Source organism: Trichinella spiralis (assembly GCF_000181795.1).
Source record: "Trichinella spiralis strain ISS 195 chromosome Unknown Scfld2, whole genome shotgun sequence".
NCBI lineage: Eukaryota > Metazoa > Nematoda > Enoplea > Trichinellida > Trichinellidae > Trichinella > Trichinella spiralis.
Window position 1 is genome coordinate 1,501,711 of NW_003526941.1, and position 23,975 is coordinate 1,525,685.

Below are 23,975 nucleotides of genomic sequence, written 5' to 3' on the forward strand. Positions count from 1 at the left end.
TGTCCGCCGGCAAGCCAAGGCCAGGCATGGACTGAAGCGTTTCTCTTCTAACAAACTCCCCCGCCCTCTTAAGCACAAACTGACGACAACGTTTTGTCCGACAACAACGAACCGCAAAATTCCTGACTCACCCCCAGAAAATCTACCAAGCACGTTTGAATAATAAAGTGGAAAGCAAAGTTCAAAAAAGTATATGTATATTATAATAATTATGGGTTAAAAACAAAAACTGCCAATTTGTGCAACGAGCAGTGTGTTTCGTTCAAATCAACTTTGCTTGATTGACGTTTCTTTTTAACAAAATTTTCCCAACAGATCTTGCTCGAAAAATGTCTGATCATAAAATGTTGATGAAATGGAATTTAAAATTTCAACCAAAATTTTCACTTACTTTTTCAAATTTAACCTTTACAAAGTGTCATCTTCTTCATCTTTACAAGGTTACTTAATGATTATACTGCGCATGATTCTTTGTTGTACACCTGTACAACCAATTTCAAATGCTGCTCTGCTGTTCATTGGAAAAATTATTGCCATCTGTATTCATCAATAAAACAACCCCATTTCAGAAAAATGTATACTTCGAAAAAATAAATAAATATATGTATACTTTTTTCATTTTTGAATTTAAATATAACCCGCAGGATACCAACTGCGGGCACAGCATCTGTCGAAGGTCGCATACTCTTTTGCATGCAAATCTGTCGAGCGTAAATATGACTGTTTTCATGTTTGCCGAAATAAAATTGCAAAAAACTCCACCATCAAATGAAAACACAATAATACTTGTGAACTAAATAAAATAAATTATTATTATAATTAAGCAAACAATGGACAATATGATACGTGGCCGAAAAAAGTAACCTTTCCTTCAACGGAATTAATAATAAAATAAATAATTAAAAGAACAAAATAAATAAATAAATAAATAAAATCAAAAACCCCTCAAAGAAAAGAAACAGTGTACGTACAAGAAAGCCTGCGGTGCATGTGTAGAAATGGCTTACCTCTCTTCCTGCTGTTTGGGAAAAATTCAATTTTAAATGTTATCTCGAATATCGGTCGCAGAGAAACAGCAACAGAGCAACAGCAGCAGCAGCAGCAGCAGCAGCAGCACAGTTATCGCCAGCAACAGTGAATAATAATAGCAAGCTAAAAATGAAAATTCAGTCAGTCAGTTTTTTTTTCTCATTTGCATGCTACATTCTTGGACTTTGTCGTTGTTGTTCTCTCTGCTCGTCGTCAATTCGCCTGCATCTATCTTTCTGCTAGTTCTCCACATCCACATTCAACTTTGGCAAACAGCAAAATATCGAAAAATTCCCCTTTCGACAACAATATTAAAATTACAAAACATCGCCGGATGTTCTTTTGCGTTGCTGCAAACAATGAACTAACTCTGCCAGCATCCGTTTGTCTGCAGACGATCGCACACAACTGTGCATGAAGCTATAAGGAGAAGAGAAAAAAATCTAAAAATGAAAAAGAATGGCGAAAAAGAAAAACGACATGACATTTCAAGTGAAAAGAGCTTCAAAATATTCAGAAAATAGATGGGAACGTTCCGCACTGGTGAAGCTGTAAGAAAAAGTGCAGAGCGATGGAAACGCTTGTACAGATGTCGGCAGATTAGACCAAAAATAAAATAAAGCCGCGTTCAGACAGAGCTCAGAACATAGCTAGTTAGCTGTCTTCGGGTGGAGTTGACAATTTCTCAGCCGTGCAAATATAACATCGCGCCATTTCAAAATTTTCGTTCATCATTCTTCTTCCTCAACTCTGCGCTTCACTCCACCCACCACCCTCCAACTCCATACGCCCCTTTCCATCTCTGCCCCTGCCCTTCTTTTTCACCAAACTACTCAACAACATTAAAGTACAAAATTGACAATGTCACTTGTTTATGGAATATGTGGACAACGACGGTGAAAAGAATTAAAATTGCACACAAACACAAATACACCACAAACACACAATCAATTTAGAATGCGCAAATGCGTAAAGCAAAGATGAAGCAGCAGCAGTTCGTTGCTACTGAGAGGGAGGGAATTTGTTGCTTACTTAAGAAAAAGATATTTTCGCTCGCCCTGCTAACGCGAGCTGCACTTATTGTTCCACCTGATCTACCAGCAGCACGTCAGCCAAAAATGAAATTTCATCGACGTCCTTTTCATCAACTCTGTGCTTCTCCACATCTGCACACACTGCCAACGGTGAAAATTCATCAAAAACCGCATACCAACCAACCAAGCTGAGAAATAAACTCGAATGTGCGCAGTTTATGAAATCATCAACGAAACAAAATTCAACAACAACACAAAAATTGTACAACAAATGTATAATATGCCCCACCCACAGACTTATATATATATGTATAATATGCTACTACTTGGTAGAAACATGAAGTAATTTTCTTAAGTCTTCATTTACACATCCATTGATTGCAAAATGCTCGTGTACCGTGCAGTTATTTTCTTCTTTGTTTTGTTTTCTTTCACTGGGTAAAGCACTTTCATTTTCATCACAATTGGACAATTACCATTATTACATCAGCTCACCAACAACAACAAATGTAATTTGTGCTAATATATACATATATATATATATATATATATATATATATATATATATATATATATATATATATATATATGAACTTTGAAGACAATTTTTCTCCGTCTCAAAATATAATATAACAACAACAGCAGCTAAACGGATTGTCAAAGTTGAAAGCCCAGCTCAAAGAATAAGTGAATGTTGACAAATGAAAAATGAATGGAGTATATAATGATTAATGACAACAGTCTACTTTTTCCGCTTTTTAAAAATGTACGTAAATATTTTTTTCTTTGTCTCAATTCTTGCTTTGTGTGCTATTATATGTTTATTTGATTTGAAACAGAAATGAAAAAAATTTTTTTGAAATGCTCCTCCCTTCAGAAATTACTTGCCGCATATGAAAGAGAATAAACAATTGAATAAATATAAACTTACCATAATTTTGTATTTATCTGAAGTGCAGGAGAAGCCAATCCAATCAATGCCGTTCAGCTTCGCAGTCTCAGAGAGAAACCGAAAAAAGGTATTATCATCACTGCTAACAGGAAATGGGCTTGATATGCATGCATGCTTGTCGTCCTTTGCACTTTGTCGACGACGCACGTGCATTTCCCGCTACCAGCTCTATCCCGTTACACGAAAAGTTGCTCACATAGTGCCAATCACAACATCAACCAAATGCTGCTTAAAATTGTCATCAATAAAATGATAATGACAAAAATACATAAAAACATTTCATCTGAACTTCAAATATGCAACAATTATTCCATACAGCCAACACATTAGATATTATTAGATATTGGATATCATTGTCAGTAATTAAAACAAATTAAAACACAAAAATTATCAAATAAAGTGACAAAACTGATTTTTCATCACTTGTTTTCAGTTTGCCTTTTTATCATCAACTAATTTCAACTTTTATCACAGTTAAATGCAAAGGTTAACACAACAGCACTGCCAAACAGCGTGTAAACAGTGCAAACGTCGCGCAATCTGGCCAATCGCTGTTGCTAAAAATGAACACTGAGAAAAAAAGTTTTGCTTTCTGCAAATTAAAAAAAGTCCTACATATAACAGCTGAAATCGAAAACAAAAACTCCCACTTGAAAAAACATATTTATACGTGCATGTATGCATGCGTGCATGGGTAGTGTGCGTAGGATAGGGGCAGATAAATTAATAAATATATATATATATATTATTGTATATTGTTATTATGAATAAACCAAATCGAGGAAGTTACCGATCAGTGTCAGTTTATCAGTGAAGTAAGAAGAAACGTTGTGTCGGCAATATGGGGGACATCGATGACGACCGACTGCAACGGAGACTGATGTGCTCGGTGATACGGTGCCCCAAAGGGTCAGTAAACGTTCGGCTGCCAGATAAAGCAAACCAAATCGATCTCGTCGGAGTTGAACCGAACCAAAATTGGAGTTAACCCGTCACGCCAACGACCATGTCAAAACAACAGCAAACCAACCAAACTTTTCCCCCATCTAGAAGAAGAAAGCGATGCTAATTTTCAACTGAAAGCACTGTATATATACGTATGCATATGCATGCGCATATGGATATGTATGTTACTGAAGAGAAAGATTGAAAAAGTGCGGGTGATTGATTGGTGGGAATAAAGACGAAGAAAATTGAATATGAATTGGTGTGGTGGAGTTGGTTGAAAGTTAAAGCTAGCCTAGCTAGCAAGCAAGCAAGAGCTAGCTAGCTAAACAGACCGACCACATAACTTACCAACTAGACTAACATCAGACAAGACGACAACTCGCTTTTCACCTGCGAAGAAAGCAAAAGGGAGAGAGAGAGAGGAAGAGGGGGAGAAATTTATATAAAAAAATAAAATAGAATAAAAGTGAAATTCAACAACGTCGTACTTGTATCACACTGCCTGGAGGGAATTTTCTCTGCTTTCTGCAACAAAGCTGCAAAGATCTAACTTTTCAACGTCGTTTCTTTTTTTCTCTTTTTTTTCTTCTTTCCACTGTTTCTTTCGTCATACTGTAACTGAAGAAAAAAAATAAGACAAAAAAGAAAAAAAATACCAAAATGCAAAACTACTTGCTGATCACTTCTCAACACAGCTTTGTTGAAGTCCAGTCAAGTTCACATGAACACCACCGTTAACAGCAGAATGCTGAATTTGTTTTGTTGGAATGTTAATTTTTTTCCACCTTTCAAAAATGCTGTCCTCCCTCCCCTTCTCCACATGCTAACAATAATTAATAATAATGCAAATATACAATGGAGCACACATTTGTTTTCTGCGCAATGCGATAATTACAAGCACACACACACACACATACATACATACAGGTATACAGGGTTTGCAGACGGTTACAAGAACAAAAGCAAAAGAAAGAAGAGAAAGAGAGAGAGAATATAAAAGAAATTACAATACAATCATGGCGCGTTCGATTTTGTCATGCCCAGAAATGTTATTTAACTATAATACCAAAGACAATAATTTATTTTCAACAGTAAATAGAATAATAATTTTACTTGTGCTTGTGTGTGCTACAGCAGCAGTAAAATTGAACGCCGATAACAAGCTTCACTGTGATACATGCATGTTGGACTGGTTAATAAGCTAAAGTCAACAACTGAACGACGACCGTAAATGGGTTATTTCAGCATTCAGCTGCGGAACGTTGATAACATCTGCGCTGTCAAGATTTTCATGGCCGTAAGTAAGTAAGCTTTCAAGAAAAGCTGACAACAACAATGTTCTTCGATTCGTCGTTGAAGAGAATATACGAAGAATTTGTAAAATCTCTCCACCACCACCACCACAAAACAAAAATGCAAATGCAAATATACCAAAAACGAAGTTTATCACATTCAAAAATTAACTTAATCAATGCTGTGGTAGCCTATTTTCAACACAATCTTTTTCACTGCATCTTCATTCAACACTTACTAACTATAATTTTTTTAAAAAAAGAAGAAGAAAAAATAAAAATAGCTAAATTCAAATAGAAACACTTTAAAAGATTCTGAATTGTTAATTCTTCTTAATATAACAGACCTTGTAAACTTCAGATTATATATAAATTGATACAAATTATTGACAACAGATGTTGGATTATTATTATAATATTTCTGTTTAATTTGAATGGAAATCAAAATTGCACAACAAGAAAAAATTTTCTCCACTGTTGTGAATTGAAACTAAATTTCCAAAAACATCCCACCCTTTCGCACATACACAAACAACTATATATAGATACATATACACATGCAGACAACCCAGTTGCAAAATACCGTATGCAATTAAACAATTCTGACAGCTGATTGGCAATTTTCTAAAATTGCTTTTTTTCACAAAGGAGCACCGTTTTCGCGTTCGACTAGCAAAACCTAAGCTGACAAAGTTATCATTGAAATTTCCAATAGCAAAATTTGCCCGAATCGATCCGCACAGACCGGAAATGACAAATCAGAAAAATAAGATTGACAAACGGCAAACTCTTCTCCCTGGATTGACAACCGTCAGCAATAAGAGAATACACACACCTGATGGCCATTTGCAATTAAAATGGAAAAAAAGGAAAAGAAAATATCCTGGAAAGCAGGCATTCAATACACATCACATACATATGCAGATGTGAGGACGAGCTGTGATGAAGTTGCAAAAGAAATTATGAAATGCCAAGAAGAAGAAAAAAAGAAAATGAAAAATATTAAAATAAACTCTTCCAACAAAATCTACCACCACCACCAACTAACTCTGCTAATTGAAGTGCGAAATTTATCCTCGATCTTCCAGATCAAAAATGATGCCTGTGAAAAACAAGAACAAAAAAAAAAGCAAATCTCCCTTCTCATCTTTTGGTCGAAACAAAAGCTCATACAGCAAGCTTACGACGTGAGGAGCGACAGGTGGACGAGGTGACACGGGCAAATGAGAACCACTTTCTACACAAAGCGAGGCTAATTTGTCGCATAATTAACCAAAATTGCCCCTGCAGATAAAATATACATATTCCACCATTCAGCGAACAACTTTCATCTCAAATAAGCGTTGCAGATTAAAGTGATCATCAATTCTGTTGCATAAGCATGCATGATCGAATTTACAATAAAGAACAAAATTGTAAAACGACAACAACAACAACAACAGAATGTGATAAAACAATATTTTTTCAACAATGAAAAATTTTATCATAAATAACTGTGTAAAAGAGGATTATTTTTCTACTGTTGTCAATCATTCTTTATCAATTAGATAAAAAAATCTACCAAAACTTGGTTGCAGAGTGAAAAATTTCAAATCAATATACATATATGAAATGGAGAATTATTTTAAATAAGACTCACCTAACCGATCAACTGATTGACTGTATGCAAAGAACAAAAGCAGGCAGTGTGACCGAATCGCCAGCATTGCCAGTAAACTGTTAATGATTCATGCAACCGAAAAAAACAACCACTCACTGCCGAAGATAATTCAAATTTAAAAAAGCAATAAATAAATAAATATATATATCTGAGAAAATATAGTAAAAAAAGAGAAGATCTGAGTCATTTGAAAAATGAATATACGAACCAAATTTAGAGGCGTCTGGCGTTGTGAAATCCCAGTTGGATTTCTGCATCTGTTCGTAAAAAGCACTGCCGACCGAACAAGAGGAAAAACGGGCTAAACGGCGACCATAGGCAAAACGCATCAGTGGAGAGACCAAATAGACAAAGCAGCAACTGAAGCACAACATTCGGCAGGCAAGCCAACGTGACAAATCAGATGCAAATTTATCTGACAAGAAAGATTCTAAAGCAATAAGATGAAGAAGAAGAAGATACATACATACAGTTGCTACCGATCATTGACAACAACTTGGTCAGCATCTGGTGATCTGTCAATAAATAAATGAATATAAAATATACATATATATAATTTCAAAAAATAATAATTTTTTCGACATTGTCAGAGTTGGAAAATTTGATAAAGTGTTAAATAATGCTGAGATGTGGAATGAGAATGAGAAGAAGATAGGCGGAGCAGACGAGCTCTGTGAATGAGCACGGACAGAAGCGACAAACATCTTCATTCGGGTTGACGAAAGCGTTGTCGCAGCAGAATAAAGCAGGAAGCTTTTGATTGAAAAGAAACAAGCACAAAAGCTGGTCATTGTTCTCGCCGAGCATGACAGACCGGCGCAAAAGATGGGCGGGTTTGGCAAACATTGACTGAGCCGAGCCCCTGTAACACGCGCACATACACACAAACACACAACAGCTAAGCAACATGACAAACAAAATTCGACCGAAGAATATGCATGCTTACATTTTTGCTTGTTTTCAAAATTTCACTTCTTTATACAAAAAATATGGATATATTATTTCAATCACATCTGAATTCACAGACACACATTCATTTTTGTTGAATTATTTTTTTAAACCAATGGTGTATCATTTGAATAAACACAACAACAACAATAGCAGCAACGTTCTTTTTTCTGTTCCGAATTACAATATTCAAACTTTCCCAGACAGCTACACCAAGCAAGCAGATCAGTGTAATGTTTGCCGTTTTGTTGTTGTCTGTTGCAACAGCTGAATTATACACAGCACTGATACAACAAGCGTATAAATTACTCACACACATACACACAGATCTGATGTGATTGATTCACAAACAACATTTACAATATGTGTATTGCATGCTACCTACCGTTGATATCATTATTGTTAATAAGAGGAAAAAAATATATATATATCGTGCAATTGTTTTCGCTTAACCGAGCTATCAAAGTGCACTTACGTTGACAACTGTTGAAAATCTGGGTGGAGTTGAAAATTTACCCTCCGAGGGAATTCTTTCTTACATCATCTGCCTTTTCTGAAATACTCCAAATACAAATTACTCAACTCGCATGCATATTCACAGAAACAAATTTTACCAGATGTAACAAAAATCTTGGAACTTTCTTTCTGAAATGTCATCAATTTCACGTCTTGTTTCTTCTGCTTGGATAAAATTATTTCACTGGTCACTTGGTGATTGATGAAAGCTAAAAATTGCACACGAAACAATTTTCAACAATGAACAAAGCATGAGAAAAAAAAGAAAACTATATAATAAATAAGATAAAATATATCACTGAAATTGGATTCATCAGATTTTGTTTTTTGTTTCAAATTCGAACACCAACCAACCACAATGATGGCTTTACTTATTCTGCACAATGTATAATTCAAAATCAATTACAACGAAAGAAGAGAAGAATAAATAGCGCGTTGGCTATTTTTCTCGTCCATCTGCTTCGCAACGCAAACGCAACACAACGTAGAAACGCAATTTCTTCTTTTTTTATTTCTTTATTATTTTGCTTTTCAACTTGTGTGCTCTATACCAACTGTGGTGGTGGTTCTCAATAATGCCACTTTTGTCACATCTTCTCCAAGAATTTCTGTTATTTCTAAAGAGAATACATTTTTCAATATGATACATTTATCCACATCTATTACAATACTTGTTGTCATATTAGCAGAATTAAAGTGAAGAAAAACAAACACAATCATACAACTACAATCAAGATAAAAAAAGAAAAAATCTCCATCTTATTTATTTTTGCAAATCTTGGACGATGACAAAAAAACAACGTGCTTTCTTGTTTACCAGATGCAACAACTTGTGCAACTTTATTAGCAACAAATTCTTACCTTCCACAACGCGATGAAAGCCAAAATGCAAATAGTAAAGAAATCCCATATGCAAAAACAACACCACTGCAACAAGGACACATCGATCCCAATTTCGATAGGCACCGTGAAAAAAATATACCACCTAAAAAATACATCTCGCAACAATCGAAGAAATTAAAAATATCTATATGTATTTTTTTCAATACTAATTTTCCTGCAGCCATGCTTCCAATTGTCAATGCACAGAAATGAAAAAAATAATGCGAATGAAACAGCAAATGTACTATTTCAGTTATTGCCAGCACAATGCAGTGTGAAAACATGGAATATCCCTAAAATTAAAAAAAAACAAACTAAAATTATTCATTACATAAGCTTAATGTTTTTTTTCAACACCCCCCCCCCTTAAGATTCGATGATAAAAAATAATTGCACTAGAGCTTTTCAAAAATGAACCACATTTTAAAAATATACCCCGAAACTTGAAACAAACGTTCTAAAATTAGAAAATATGCACATTTTCAAACCACGCCAATAATAAAACCCGTCTAGATTTCCACATTCAAAAGTGAATCTTGAAGCATGCACTTCAACTAGCTTTACCTCTCTCTCTCTCTCTCTCTGTGTGTGTATGCAAACACGAACAAAATTATTCTACTAGATTTGCATAAGTTTTTTTCTTATATTTCTTTTTCTTAAAACTGAAATTAACAATACGCAATAAATCTTAATTAAAAAAATTTTTTCAAATAATTTTCACAAAAACCATTACCCAAAATAGGTATTTACTATCACTGTTCAGTGCATGCACATTTCAATTTCTTACCACAGTTGATAAAACGCCAATAAAAGAATAATTGCTCGAAGAATACAAGCAAAATGCAAACAAACAAACTGATGCGAAAAGCCAATAGCTCGTTGCCGTCGCCAACGCAGTACCAATTAAGGTACGATCCTTCTGCAAATTTTAGTATTATTTTTCTTTTTTTTTTGATAATCAGTTTCATCATATCAAAAAAAACTACATTACATACCACCTTATAGTCAGAATTTTTCATGCCCCACAACAGCAACGCGACAAGCGTAAAAATTAGCATCAACGGTCCGTACAAATCATTTTTGATTATCTATATAATTTGGTTCAAAAAGTTCAACAAAACTGAAGATAAAACTTACAATTTTTCTTTTCATGGGGAGAACAGAGTTGAGAAGACGATGAACCACTTCAACAGGCGTCACGTCGAAATATGGTCGCAAGAAGTCAACATTAATATAAATGGATACCGCTTTTTTGATATGTTCACTGCTTGCATCAAATACCTTGAAATTTAATTACTAATTAATTATTGCATTAATAATTATAAGAAAATTATGGAACGTTATTTTTATATATTTAAACATCTTTTTAAAGTACAGAAAAAAATATTTACCATTTTGGTCAAATTCGCATTAAATTGTTGGCCAGTGTCATTTTTTTCAATTTTTGAGGACTGAATTTCTCCCTCTGACACAAAATCTCCGGCCGCGTAACGGGAGGAAACTTTCAAAGGCGGTTCCATTTACTCCCTAAAAATACATCAACATTTTCAAAAATGTTCTCCACTCCAACCGAACACTTTTGCACGACATTTTTACAACGCTGTTCTGAAAATAGTCTTTTCTTACAAATTATTAAATATCACTTTGCTACAAACACTGATCCTATATTGAAGTTTTGGAAACATTTGCAAACTTAGTTGTAACTTTTAAACTAAAAATAGCAAAAAATTTTCAAAACATTCTAGAATCACAATCAGATAATTCACATGCACAATTTAAAACATACATTCATCGTAAAATTATCTTAAAAATGAAAAATGAAACTTTTCACATTTTAAAACATCAAAAACTGAAATAATAAATACATACAATATTCATCACGAATAAATTATTTATTATTTACAATAATTATTTGAACAACAAAATCACTGAAACAATTCTGTTAAAAGTGTTGCAAAATACGTCAGTATTCAATATGAAATTTATGAAATACTTTGCATAATTTTGCAAATGAAAAATGAATACAAAACTGTTCAACAATTCTCACGTTTACAGGAATAAAATTGCTTCTTCAATCTACCAACAACTGCACAAAAACGAGACCGGTATTAATTAAATATTAAAATACTAATTAACCATTTATAATAAAAAGCATGATCAATTGCAGATACTTTCAATTTGAAATGCACAAAGTCGCACACTGTCACAGTATTGAAGCATTGCAATTTGAAATTGAATGAAATACTTTTCAAAACAATTTCTACGTATTAATAAAAAAGACAAACCATTCCAAGCATATTAACTTACTGACAGTTCTTTTCAAAAAGTAGTATAGAAAAAGTACAGTACATGAGTGCCTAGTTGACTTTACAGAAATAAATTCAAGTTTTATAAAAATATGGCGCCGAAAAGTTCGCAACAATTTGAACAATGGCACATTAAACAATGCTTTCTGTTTGAAATTTTAGGCAAATTTATAATAAATACAATTTATTTTATGTAGAAATTATTGAAATTCATATTTAAGTTGAACAAATAAGCTGAAATTAAATAAAGTTGTTAAAATATTTTAAATATTTAAATTAACATTTTTGTAGGTCAACAGAGTAGATATATTTAATAATAGATTTTTTCTTTTAAATAATAATTCGAATAATAAATTTTATTATTTTATAATTTTTACAGTAAAAATTAATTAAATTTGCATATCTTGTTTTGAATATGAAATAAATTTATAACTTTTATTGGGTTTATTACATTTATTTAAAATTTAAATGAAATTAATTGAAAAGTTTGTTTCGCAATTAGCACAATTAGAACACCCTGCCAAAGAATGACGTGTTAGTACTTGTTGGTCAAAGAGCAACAGTGTTGCTGTTGTTCAATTGCTGTTCAGAACAATTTTTAAAATTTATTATGAAAATTTGCTTCCTCACTGTTTTGTTTGTAACTTTAATTGAATTATTTCAGTCGCATGATTTTTCATCTTTTTACAGTCGTTTCATTTTTTATATCGCATGGTATATTTAATTCAATAACAATAGCATTTGTGAATTACGTGTAATGTTGATCGTTCTTTTTAAATTGTAAATTTTGATACTGTCGCTTTGCAACCAGTTGTGGAAAAGTTTTACGAGTTAGGCCAGGAAATGAATGCATGAATTGAATGTTTGAATTGTATAAATATGAAATGGGAAAATGTTTTATTTGTAATTTTGAATTCAGTTGAACACAGATTTGCTGATTTTTTCCATTTTCGCTGATTCATTGTCGGAAAAATTGACCAGCGTTAAGCTTGCCAGAAAGATTTACGACATCAACTGACTTTAAAATCAATGAAAAATTGGGCATTTGTTTAATAATGCTGTCGTGAGTCTATATTCTTCATTTTCTTCTTCTCTTTACGTTTCAGAAATTGTTTTACCTTATTTTTATTACTTTATTTTTCATTAAATGCAACTTTCAGTCGATCATTGTCAGCATTGCAAAAATACATTTCGCTTCTACTTTCCATAGAAAACTTTCAGATTTCAACATAGTAATCAGTTTTGTTTGCTCATAGTTTCAAAGTTGCATTTGTTGTTTGTCAAATTCAGTTTCATTGTTTGCTGCTTTTTCGATAACTCTGATCAAGCTTGATGAGAACTGCATTTTATTTATTTCCTGCTGTTGTCGTGTGTTGAACACTATGCAAGTTTACAAAGCAGCCGTAATATTAAAGTTGTTGCCCTTTTAAATCGAATCATTGCCAAATGGATCGGATGATGAGCATCGGGCTAACAGGGATTGATTTCAGCGTTGTTGACGAAAGTTCGTGAAGTGCAATTTCATTTCAAAAGAAATCATCGCGTTATCAAATGAGATATCGTGATTCTATTCATTTTAATATTTAATATTTTTCTTTTGATTGATAATATTTTCAGATTTTCTGTTCACAAAATGGAAAAAGAAGCCTATCGTGTTGTTCTCAGGTTGGTCCAAGAAAGTGGAAACGTAAGCATTTAAGCAATTAATTTCTCTTTATTATCATCATATTTTTTGATTTTTTTGAATAGCTAATTCGCGATGCTTTCCGACGAGCTGGGGGCGTTAATGTGATGACCAAAACAAGCGATGTTGATTTGGTCACTGATGTTGATCAAAAAGTTGAACAAGTTCTTGTCGATGGAATCCGTTCCAAATTTCCAGATCATCAGTAAGTTTAGCAGTTTATTATAATTGTTTTTTGTTTTCAGCTCTATAATTTCAATTGAAATTAAAAAATTTTTTAAACAAAAAATATACTGATTTTGTCATTTGTAAAGGTTTTGTAGTTGATAGTACAGATAAATAAGGTTATTTAGTATCTTTGTTAAAAATTATATACAGTATTATAATTAAATAATTATTTGTAAAATATATCAATAGTACTTGAAAATCTTTTAGTGAAATAGTATTATTGTTTTTTATGTGTGCAATAGTATTCTGAAATCGAATAAATTGTTAATGAAATTGAAAATGCATTCAATATAATATGTATGATTGAAGCTTGCTTTAAATTTTATGGAAAAAATCACTATTTTTACTTTTCCTCGAAATTGAACAATGCAAGCTGACAGCAGAATGTTATTGAGTTACGAAAAACTTGCATAAATCCTGGATTTTATAAAATTTAAAAAATAATTAATACAATATGAAAAGGGCTTGGATTTATGTATGATGACTGCTAGATTTATTGGAGAAGAATCGACAGCGATGGGCAAAAAGGGCATGTTCACTGATGCACCAACTTGGATTATTGATCCAATTGACGGCACTACCAATTTTGTTCACAAGTATACTTTGCTTTTTGATGTCAGCTTGTTATTGGTGTAGTGCTGTTTGTTTTTCATAGGGTGCCGTACGTATGCATCTCAATTGCATTATACATGAAGAAAGAACCTCGCATTGGTATTGTTTACAATCCAATTTTGGAAGAATTGTTCACCGCTCGTAAGGGACTGGGCGCTTTCAGAAATGGTTTTCCTATTCAAGCATCTAATACCACAGGCATGTCTTTTGTTTATGATTAATTTTTAATTTAAATTTCAAATTTTCAGTGTTGAACAAAGCGTTGCTACTTTTGACGTTTGGTGTTCAGAATCGATTCAGTTTGCCGAACGCTGTCGACGTTTATTTGCAAAATAATAAGCGTATCGTTGAACAAGGCATTCGTGGGTATGTAAATGTTTATCGAATAATAAAGGTTCTCAATTGCTGTTTTTGCTTAGTCATCGTTCGTTTGGAAGTGCGGCATTGAATATGTGCTACGTGGCGTTGGGATGTGCTGACGCATACATCGAATTTGGCCTTCACTGTTGGGATATAGCTGCTGGAAGGTTGATTGTCGAAGAGGCGGGAGGTTTGGTTATTGATCCTTCAGGTAAATTTGATTCAGTTCTTTTTATTCATTATAATTCGAAAAATCAACATTAAGGTGGTCCAATTGACATCATGGCACGCCGAGTACTTGCATGTTCTACAGCAGAGTTGGGTAAAGCTATTGGTGACATTGTCGAAGTGATTGATTTGCCCAAAGATTAATATCATCTTTTCCAAATTAGGCCATTTATTTATTTACTGCTTCGTAGTATATTACCCTTTTTTAAAAAAGTTTTTATTCATTCATTCATTCATTTTGCAGTTCCAATTCCTAATTTGCAATTAACCGTAGTTATCGGGGAAGTTTTTATTACTAGATTAAACGCAGAACAATTTTTATTCGCATTCATCAGTGTATATTTAAACTGAAAGTCAATAATTGTGCAGCACAGCCCAGACTATAAGAAAAAACACGAGAACATGAATAACAAGAAAGGTTAATAACAACGAAGAAATATGGTTAATATTTTGTTATAAATATTCGTATATTATGTCTTTACGCACATATATATATATATAAATAGATAAATATAAATGTATGCTTATCCTCAGCTGAAACCGAGTCCAATTTACAGTTCATTATGTTCTTCTTTTTTACTTTCTTCCTCTTTTTTCGTTTTCTAAAACATTTGGGAAATTTCACTGCTTCGCCAACAAGAAACAAAAGCAGTTTTGTACTCACCTCATCATCTTTGACAAAGTGAGGTACGTAAGTATCTAAATCGATTGGCTCCTCTTTTGGAATAGGAGGCAAATCCTCCTCAGCATCCTCTTCGATCTCTTCTGCCTAAAGTAATATTACTTTTTAGAATATTTTTATAAGAACTCTTTTCACATTGCTCACCCCTTCGTCAGGATTCAGATTCAACGCTGACTTTAGCATGACGTCGATGCGATCGGCAAAATCAGCAGAATCTTTGAGCAAGTAACCAGATCTTAGCGTTGCCGCATCGTAAAGCAGCCTGGCAACACTCAGTGCTAACGGATCGCTTTTATCCTCATCTACCCGCTGCTTGATTGCTTTGATAACAGGATGATATGGATTTATTTCGAACACTTTCTTCTCTTTCATATAATACTCTTGTGTTGGATCCTGAGATTTTGAGTATGTCTGACTGCGCATCAAGCGTTCCATGTTGCCTGACCATCCCCAAGCACTGGCCACCAATGCGCATGGCGATTTTGTCAACCGTTGCGACAATACGGCCTTTTCAATCTAAAAGCAAGATGTATGTTTTTTTTCTTTACCATACGAATCTTTTTCTTTGTATAAGCATAATAACAAACAAACCTTATCTTTCAAAGCATCCTCTTTCAACCATTTCAGTGTTTCACTGAAATCGTTTTCAAGATCCGCAATGCGTTGTTTGCTCTTCTCGCTCATCTCCAACGACAAACCTTCTTTGGCGACATTTTGGAATTTCTTGTTATCGAATTCTGGCAAAGAGTTCATGCAATATTCGTCCACTGGGTCGACCAGATAAAGCACTTCAATGCCTTTTTTCAGCAAACGTTCCACAAATGGACTCGACTCTACCTGCAAATGTGCATTTTTTAATATCAATTTCAAATATCCATACCAAGAGCGAGCCACCGACCTCTTTACGACTTGTGCCGGCCATGTAATAAATGACTTTCTGACGTTCGCCCATCCGTTCCACATATTCCGCCAGCGAAGTCAAATCGCTCGGATGATTGGACGATTGGAAGCGAAGCAGTTTCGACAAACGCTGTCGATTGCCTGGATCTTCGAAAACGCCCATCTTGATCACTGTACTGTATTCTTTCCAGAATTTTTCAAACTTTTCCTTCGGTAACTTTTTCAACAAATCCAACACTTTTCGTACAAGCTTCTTGCGAATCACCTTGATCAATTTGTTCTGTTGCAACGTCTCACGGCTAACGTTCAACGGCAAATCATCCGAGTCGACAATGCCTTTGATGAAGGCCAAATATTTCGGCATGAAATCTTCAAATTCATCGCTGATGAATACACGTCGAACGTAAAGTTTGATGTTCGAATTGCGCTTCATGCTTTCACGGTAAAGGTCTGACGGTGCTCTTTCTGGAATGAACAAAATTGACTTGAAGCTGACTTCACCTTCTGCCTGGAAATGCGTGTAAGCCAAAGCTGAGGAGTAATCTTTCGTCAGTGATTTGTAAAATTCTTGGTATTCTTTCTCCTCAATATCAGCAGCCCTGAAATGGACAATTTACATATTTTATCGGTGAACTGAAATGGAATCAGTTGTTTTTTTTTCAATGCTCACTTTCTCAGCCAAATTGGTTTTGTGTCGTTCACCAGTTCCCAATCCCAAACAGTTTTAGTCTCTTTTTTCTTTTTTGGTTTCTCTTGCGCAGCTTCTTCTACTTTGCCTTCTTCGTCTTCAATAGGTGATTCTTCTTTCTTCTCTTCCTCCTCTGCCGATTCTTCCACATCAACAGTCTGAAATTCGAAGATGAATTATACAAAATGCGCCTACTTTTTTTGTTCTTATTAGTTCACTCACTTTACTTTTCCACAGATAAATATTGAAATTGATAAACTGGCTGTATTTTTTTACCAACTCTTCCAGTGTGTTCGGTTCCAAGAAATTCTGTGATTCTTCTTTAATGTGTAATCTGAATTTCCTATTCTATATTTTCGTAATAGAAAAGAACATTTTCTCTTACGTTACTGTTGTACCACGACCCAACTCATTACCCCTGGGGTCTTCAAAAACGTTGAATGACCCGGCATCAGATTCCCAAATGTGCTGCGTATCATTGTTATGTTTCGATGTCACTGAAATTTATCAACAATCACAATAAGCAGTGCAAATGAAATGCCCAAGCATTAATTGGTAGTACCAACAACGCGATCAGCGACAAGAAAACTCGAATAGAAACCAACGCCGAACTGTCCAATAAGATCTTGCTGTTCCTGAGGAGAAGCTTCGGAAAATTTCTTAAAAAACTGCGACGTTCCTGACCTAGCAATGGTGCCAAGATTGCCGATCAATTCTGCTTTGGTCATTCCAATCCCAGTATCAGTAATATGCAAAACATTGTTTTCCTTGTCCGCCTGAATTGAATTCATTCAATAAATAACTACATGACAGTGCACTATTACAGTAAACCTTAATTCGTATCGAAAGTTCTGGTTTTGTTTCCATTGCTTGAGGATCAGTGAGCGATAGCAAACGAATCTTGTCTAAGGCATCTGATGCGTTTGAAATCAATTCTCTGAGGAAAATCTAAAAATGCAAAACCATTTACATTTTATTAATGATTATAATTAACGATTTTGATCTTACTTCTTTGTTCTTGTACAAGCTGTTTATGATCAGTTTCATCATACGATCTACTTCTGCCTGGAAAGTGTGGTGTTCCGCTTTCTGTCGTAATTCCTTCATTTGCGATACGCTGATGCCATCAAGTTTTATAGCCTCCTCTTCCCTGTTGAATGAATTAAAAATATTTTTAATTAAAATAAAATTTCGAACATTCGATTTTTTAAAATCTTGAAATTAATTCCCTGGATTACATTATGAAAAACAATAAACCTTGCTTATCGTTATGATACTGTAATTTCCGTGTAAAAAGCTGACGTCAAATAAAACCTTATTACTTAAAGGTCGAAGATTGTTAACGATAATGTGAAATAATGCTTTGTAAATAAAATTTGATCACTAAATTATGAATCTGCCGCACTGCACAGCAACTAACGCTACTTAAAGCACAGTTATTTAAAAGATTTAATTCAATGCATTCTTTACGTTACGTAATTGTAAATAAATATATAATCATCAGAAGGATATGTCAAATTTTGTGTTGCTTATACAAACACCCCCTATAACGTAATTATCACAACAAATATTAAAGTTAGACTGGGCTGCTAAGTGTTATATTTTAATGAACAACAGACTTAAACATGATAAAAAAATTTCACCCGTAATATAACCCTAAGCTAACATTATTTCTAAAAATTATTTGATAAATAATTTAAAATATATTCGAACATATTTATATCGCATACCACTGTATGTACGCACACAATAAAACCAGTGTAAAAACAAGTTTAAAAATAAATCAAAAATAATAAATACCTTTGTATAGTTTCGTCATCTGTTCTGGAACCTTCCTTGTGTTTGCCTAGATTTGGATCCACCGATGGAGAAGCATCATTATCATCTTTCACCTTGTCGTTAGCGGATGCAAAATTGCATTCCACAATGGCGACGGCTAAAGCAACAGCAAGAATCAACCACAACTGTTTCGGTACGTTCCACATGCCGACCTTGATGAACAATTACTGATGCAGACGTGGTCGAAAACTTAAGCACTTGTACTACAATGAATGCCAGTTGTCAAATAATGATTGGTTTTACGAAAACCTGAAAATCACCAAAACGTTAACGTGGCCAAAGCCTATTGGATGAACGTCAAGCCGAAAAACAGACGCTATTAAATATTTGCACTGTCTGTTAGCAGGGTCGATTGGACAAATACTTCTCTCAAAAAGGCTGTCAGCATATGAGCGTTCAGTTTAAGGACAAGCAAATATAAGTTCAGCCTTTACATAATCAAACGGTTTAATAATGTTTCAAACTATGCGTTATGCAAATTTACAAACATTTTTCAACGTTATTCTGTTCATAAACTTGAACATTATCAACACGAATATTAAGTTGCTGTAAAATGCTATGAAATCATATTTCAAATGACAAACAATGCTTTTACGTATTAAACATAATCAATTGGATCAGTCAAAGCACTTACGGTACCATCTTGACATTGACTTGACTTATAAATTACAAGTAGCTCTGGTTTTATAGTGAATAAAGTGCTTGAAAATAAATTAAATGTATATCAGTGAAATCAATAACATTGCAATAGAATGTAATACTATTGCACATTTAGTTGAATAAATTATTTAGAAATTAAAACTAAAAAACTAAATCAATAATTTAGGTCGTAATTGCATATTACACATTTTCAGATACTCAAGTCTCTTAATTCCATTAAATAATTGAAGCAATCAATAAAATTGACGTCATCGAAAGGACCGATAAACGTGATTATCTTTTAACTGTAGAATGACCTTTCCTTGTGCTTTGTGAATAGTTTTTTTGGAGCATATTTTTATTTTGGGGTGAAATTTTTTTATTTAAGAGGTCTATTAGTAATAAATATTTTTATTTTATTATTGTAGATTCAAGTTATGTATTAATTAACCTTGATGATTAGCATCATTACCATACTATAAATCGTCCTTACTGAGCATAGGAATACATGTTTCCTTTTCGTATAGTAATTGAAGAAGCTTATTCTATTCTGCGTCAAGATTTCATATATATATATATATATATACTTGCGAAAGAGAAAATATTTTGATGAATTTACTGTACACTTTTAGAACTGTTTTTTTATTTTAGTTTAGCAGCAATGGACGAAATTTACGATTGTGTCATTCTTGGCACAGGATTAACTGTATGTTTAATGTAGAACTCCTTTTATGAAAGCAAAGCATGATTATTTATTCTGAATTTAGGAGTGCATCGTGTCAGGCATGTTGTCGGTTAGTGGTAAGAAAATTCTGCACATGGATCGAAACAACTATTATGGTGGTGAAAGCGCATCAATAACTCCGCTTGAAGATGTTTGTTCATATCATTGAGTACATTGCGCATTTTTATTTTATTTTATTTTTGTTGTAGTTATTTGACAAATTTATGCCTGGAACGAAGCCGTTAGAATCAATGGGACGAGGACGAGATTGGAATGTGGACTTGATTCCGAAGTTTTTGATGGCAAATGGTAGTGTTAAGCTTGTGCTTGAGTTTTATTTAATGACGTACAAGTTATAGGCGAGTTGGTTAAGTTGCTACTGTCGACTGGTGTGACTCGATATTTGGAATTTAAATCTATAGAAGGTTCATTTGTTTACAAAGGTGGAAAAGTTTACAAAGTACCTGCTGATGAAGCAGAAGCATTAACAACAAGTAATAGAAGTGATTTTACGATTTGTTTTGAATGTTAATCTATTTAGGTTTGATGGGAATTTTTGAAAAGAGGCGTTTTAAGAAGTTCCTTGTCTGGGCACAGAATTTCGATTTTGATAATAAAGCTACATGGGAAGGTTTGGATCCTTATACCAATACAATGAATGATGTATACAGAAAATTTGATTTGGATGAAAATACGGCCGATTTTACAGGCCACGCGTTGGCACTTTACATCAATGACAAGTAGGTTATGTTTTCAATGCTGTTTATTTTGTCCTTTTTGCAATTTTCAAAAAGGACCTGTTTCTATTTTTGTCTAATTTTGTATAGGTACAAAAATGAGCCGTTTGGCGAAACTGTGAAGCGTGTAAAGTTGTACAGCGCTTCATTGGAGCGTTATGGAAAGAGTCCATATTTGTATCCACTCTATGGACTTGGCGAACTTCCGCAGGGTTTTGCAAGATTGAGCGCCATTTATGGTGGTACATACATGTTGGATACACCAGTCGATGAAATTGTGATGGAAAATGGATGCGTCATTGGAGTCAGATGTGGAAATCAGACTGTTCGTTGCCGTCAAGTCTACTGTGATCCATCATATGCGCCAAATTTAGTTAGACATGTCGGAAAAGTATTTGGAAATTTTTGTTTTAATCTTTTGTTTTATTTTTTTACATTTTTTGATTAGGTAATTCGTGCAATTTGTTTGCTTAATCATCCTATCCCCAACACGAACGATTCTAAATCTTGTCAGATCATTATTCCACAGAGGCAAGTCGGTCGTCAGCATGGTAATCCGGGATACATTTGAAAATTGCATCAATTTTATTCTTATCATCCTGCATTATAGACATTTATATATCCATGGTGTCATATACCAACATGGTGGCGGCAAAGGATTGGTATGTCGCTATTGTCAGCACAACCGTTGAAACAAACAGTCCTGAATCGGAACTACTTCCTGGTTTGCAGCTTTTGGGTTCAATAACACAAAAGTGAGCACGTTTTTCTAGGTATTCATATGATTTGTCAAAAGCATACATTTTAAGATTTGTGTCGATTTCTGATTTGATGGAACCAGTAAACGATGGGAGGACCAGCCAGGTTTTTATCAGCAAAAGTTATGATGCTACATCGCATTTTAAAACGACGTGCGACGACGTGATTGATATTTTCCAAAGAGGCACAGGTGAACCGTTCGACTTTTCCAAAATCAGCCATCTAACTCTTGAAGACACACAATAAGAAAATTATTCTATTGCATGCATAAATACCTTTAAAAAATTCCATTCTTGTATTTGTCATTATTGTCTGTGGCTCGATGGTGCCAACATGGCTTTTCTGGATGATGAAATATGTATTTTTCTGAGCGTTTTTGTGAGTTTTGTTTCTTATGTCCTCTTATTTGTCATAATGGAATGATTTAAGTGATTGTCACATTCATTATTTTTACTAATGCACAAAGATATATCATACAATTTTTTGAATATTTGTTTCACATTCCCATATGCTTAATTGCAGCTTTTGTTGTAACACTTTTCTGTCGTGGTTGGAGGCATCACATTTCATTCAAATTCCTTAACGTTCATTTCTTTTGCAGTACTCGCTTTTCATATCTATATCATACGTTTTAAAGATCAACAATTTTAGTAAAAATTTGAATATACTATCAAACCAGCATAGCGGTTTACTACTATTATCAAACCGGCTGAACTGAAAACGAATAAAATATTTCGCCAAACATTGATTATACTGAATAATTTGAAGTTCATCGAATTTTATAATTCAAGACAAAAATAGACAACCAATAATTAAACGAAAAAAATTTTTTAATGAATTCCCTTTTATTTTCTTTTTTTCGATTCCTCCGAGATATCACCTACAGCTTCTGCAGCCGAATTTTCAGACTCATCTTCGACATCACTATCATCATGTTGTACTAGATGATCTTCGTTATATGTGATCATGTCATGCAATTCACCGGAAATCAGCGCCACCAATGTCGGTATTCCAACGCAGAGAGGTACTAAATACAACAGTGCAGGCTGCCCTGCTTTGAATACATGCATTACCCATGTGGTGATAAAAAGACCAGCAGCATAAGCGAACACGGCCGAATAGAAATACCGTCGCTTTTGACGGGATTCGCCAAATCGAAGCAGCAAAGCGATAAATATCCCAGGAACAATAATGTCGCCCAAACCAAGAATTGCGAATTTAGTTCCTGCGTTAGAAAGTGGATCGCTAATTTGCAGAAGATTTCGTGGAAATTTCAACAACACCGGTGCATCAATATTACTCGCCACTGTTACCATAACTTCGGTACCGAAAACCCAAAATACATCGTAAACAAACAGTCCACATGAAAGGGCCACACCAGCTTTAAAGCTGCTCACATGCAGACTGCCGATGGCGGTGACGCTCAACGCTAAGCCGATCAAATTGTTCGTTATCCAGTGATTTTTCCAAAGATGACAAGCAATTATCGGAATACAGAGAAAAGAACCGTATATATCATATCGGTCGAACCAATAACTGCCCAGCTTTTTAGGTCTTTCGAAATCTTCAGTCTTGGAACTGACGACAACAACTTCGTAAAAAATGTTCTCTTTAAACTTGCCGAAACACTTCGGAGCGTGGATAATAAGTTTTTGAACAAATGGCTTTGCGAGTTCGGACATGCAAGTAATGGCAAGCAAACAAGTAATCCAACGTAAAATTGGTCTTATCGTATGCTTGCCAAACAAAGCCCAACCGGAAGCAGCGGTCGCGTTTGCCATAGTGGTATTCATCAAATCTGTACCAATTCGTTCACTAATGGTAGTTAATTTATTTATTGTCATGTTGTTCAGCTCAATAAGTTTGTCCACAAACATAACATCATTGTATGGCATGAGCGTCTCAATCGCATAATGAGCGCCTTTGATGGTATACATCGCCAAACGCATTAAGATCACATCATGTTTAAAAAACAAATATAAAACACACAGTGTGATACTAGACTGTACTGGGAATGACCGAAAATCTTTAATTGTAATGCTTTTGTCCATTTTTCTGTTCTTTTCAACATGGTGGCGAACTATTGCTGAAGACCGAAAACAACCAATTAACATACTTAGCAAAGCCATAAAATATAAAGCAAAGTAAGCAAATAATGCTTCATCTGCAATAATGCTGGATCCATCCAATTTTGGCGTACTTTCAGTGTTATCAGCTTGATTAACTTTATCCATAACCACACCACAATTTTCACTATTACGAACACGTTAACTACAAATGTACAGTAACCTGATTCAATGTTTAGGTGACGTTGCTTAACCATTACTG

General features: G+C 34.1%; 10 protein-coding genes across 10 annotated transcripts; 5 read left to right on the forward strand and 5 right to left on the reverse strand.

Annotated features, from left to right (window-relative positions):
* Nucleotides 1-988: 988 nt before the first annotated feature.
* On the forward strand, nt 989-1,447 carry Tsp_02822 (cyclin-dependent kinase regulatory subunit). Its single transcript, XM_003379104.1, has 2 exons — nt 989-1,134; nt 1,171-1,447. The coding sequence occupies exons 1-2, from the start codon at nt 989-991 to the stop codon at nt 1,445-1,447; spliced, it is 423 nt and encodes a 140-aa protein (XP_003379152.1).
* Nucleotides 1,448-2,106: 659 nt separating this feature from the next.
* Tsp_02823 (hypothetical protein) lies at nt 2,107-2,516 on the reverse strand. Its single transcript, XM_003379105.1, has 2 exons — nt 2,431-2,516; nt 2,107-2,359 (listed from the first exon to the last, which is right to left on the reverse strand). The coding sequence occupies exons 1-2, from the start codon at nt 2,514-2,516 to the stop codon at nt 2,107-2,109; spliced, it is 339 nt and encodes a 112-aa protein (XP_003379153.1).
* A 3,296-nt stretch (nt 2,517-5,812) lies between these two features.
* On the forward strand, nt 5,813-6,185 carry Tsp_02824 (conserved domain protein). Its single transcript, XM_003379106.1, has 2 exons — nt 5,813-5,839; nt 5,904-6,185. The coding sequence occupies exons 1-2, from the start codon at nt 5,813-5,815 to the stop codon at nt 6,183-6,185; spliced, it is 309 nt and encodes a 102-aa protein (XP_003379154.1).
* A 709-nt stretch (nt 6,186-6,894) lies between these two features.
* Nucleotides 6,895-7,379, reverse strand: Tsp_02825 (hypothetical protein). The gene is made up of 2 exons (XM_003379107.1): nt 7,124-7,379; nt 6,895-7,010 (listed from the first exon to the last, which is right to left on the reverse strand). The coding sequence occupies exons 1-2, from the start codon at nt 7,377-7,379 to the stop codon at nt 6,895-6,897; spliced, it is 372 nt and encodes a 123-aa protein (XP_003379155.1).
* Nucleotides 7,380-8,910: 1,531 nt separating this feature from the next.
* Nucleotides 8,911-10,781, reverse strand: Tsp_02826 (protein YIPF3). Its single transcript, XM_003379108.1, has 5 exons — nt 10,653-10,781; nt 10,257-10,349; nt 10,049-10,180; nt 9,241-9,554; nt 8,911-9,103 (listed from the first exon to the last, which is right to left on the reverse strand). Exons 1-5 carry the CDS (start codon nt 10,779-10,781, stop codon nt 8,911-8,913), a joined length of 861 nt encoding a protein of 286 aa, XP_003379156.1.
* Nucleotides 10,782-13,354: 2,573 nt separating this feature from the next.
* Tsp_02827 (inositol monophosphatase) lies at nt 13,355-14,715 on the forward strand (the record flags this gene model as incomplete). Its single annotated transcript, XM_003379109.1, has 5 exons — nt 13,355-13,456; nt 13,971-14,075; nt 14,135-14,232; nt 14,340-14,457; nt 14,511-14,715. Coding segments are annotated over 5 exons (628 nt in total), but the record flags the coding sequence as incomplete, so codon positions are not given.
* A 515-nt stretch (nt 14,716-15,230) lies between these two features.
* On the reverse strand, nt 15,231-18,934 carry Tsp_02828 (endoplasmin protein). The gene is made up of 13 exons (XM_003379110.1): nt 18,750-18,934; nt 18,605-18,622; nt 17,958-18,099; nt 17,781-17,897; nt 17,512-17,725; nt 17,335-17,446; nt 17,226-17,283; nt 16,932-17,107; nt 16,242-16,860; nt 15,953-16,198; nt 15,506-15,877; nt 15,344-15,448; nt 15,231-15,281 (listed from the first exon to the last, which is right to left on the reverse strand). The coding sequence occupies exons 1-13, from the start codon at nt 18,932-18,934 to the stop codon at nt 15,231-15,233; spliced, it is 2,415 nt and encodes an 804-aa protein (XP_003379158.1).
* Nucleotides 18,935-19,373: 439 nt separating this feature from the next.
* On the forward strand, nt 19,374-21,459 carry Tsp_02829 (Rab GDP dissociation inhibitor alpha). Its single transcript, XM_003379111.1, has 10 exons — nt 19,374-19,469; nt 19,679-19,717; nt 19,856-19,866; nt 20,079-20,133; nt 20,195-20,302; nt 20,361-20,460; nt 20,511-20,645; nt 20,693-20,891; nt 20,979-21,279; nt 21,337-21,459. Exons 1-10 carry the CDS (start codon nt 19,374-19,376, stop codon nt 21,457-21,459), a joined length of 1,167 nt encoding a protein of 388 aa, XP_003379159.1.
* Nucleotides 21,460-21,530: 71 nt separating this feature from the next.
* Nucleotides 21,531-21,893, forward strand: Tsp_02830 (Rab GDP dissociation inhibitor beta). The gene is made up of 2 exons (XM_003379112.1): nt 21,531-21,643; nt 21,698-21,893. The coding sequence occupies exons 1-2, from the start codon at nt 21,531-21,533 to the stop codon at nt 21,891-21,893; spliced, it is 309 nt and encodes a 102-aa protein (XP_003379160.1).
* Nucleotides 21,894-22,492: 599 nt separating this feature from the next.
* Nucleotides 22,493-23,881, reverse strand: Tsp_02831 (intramembrane protease 2). Its single transcript, XM_003379113.1, has one exon. It carries the CDS (start codon nt 23,879-23,881, stop codon nt 22,493-22,495), a length of 1,389 nt encoding a protein of 462 aa, XP_003379161.1.
* Nucleotides 23,882-23,975: the final 94 nt, after the last annotated feature.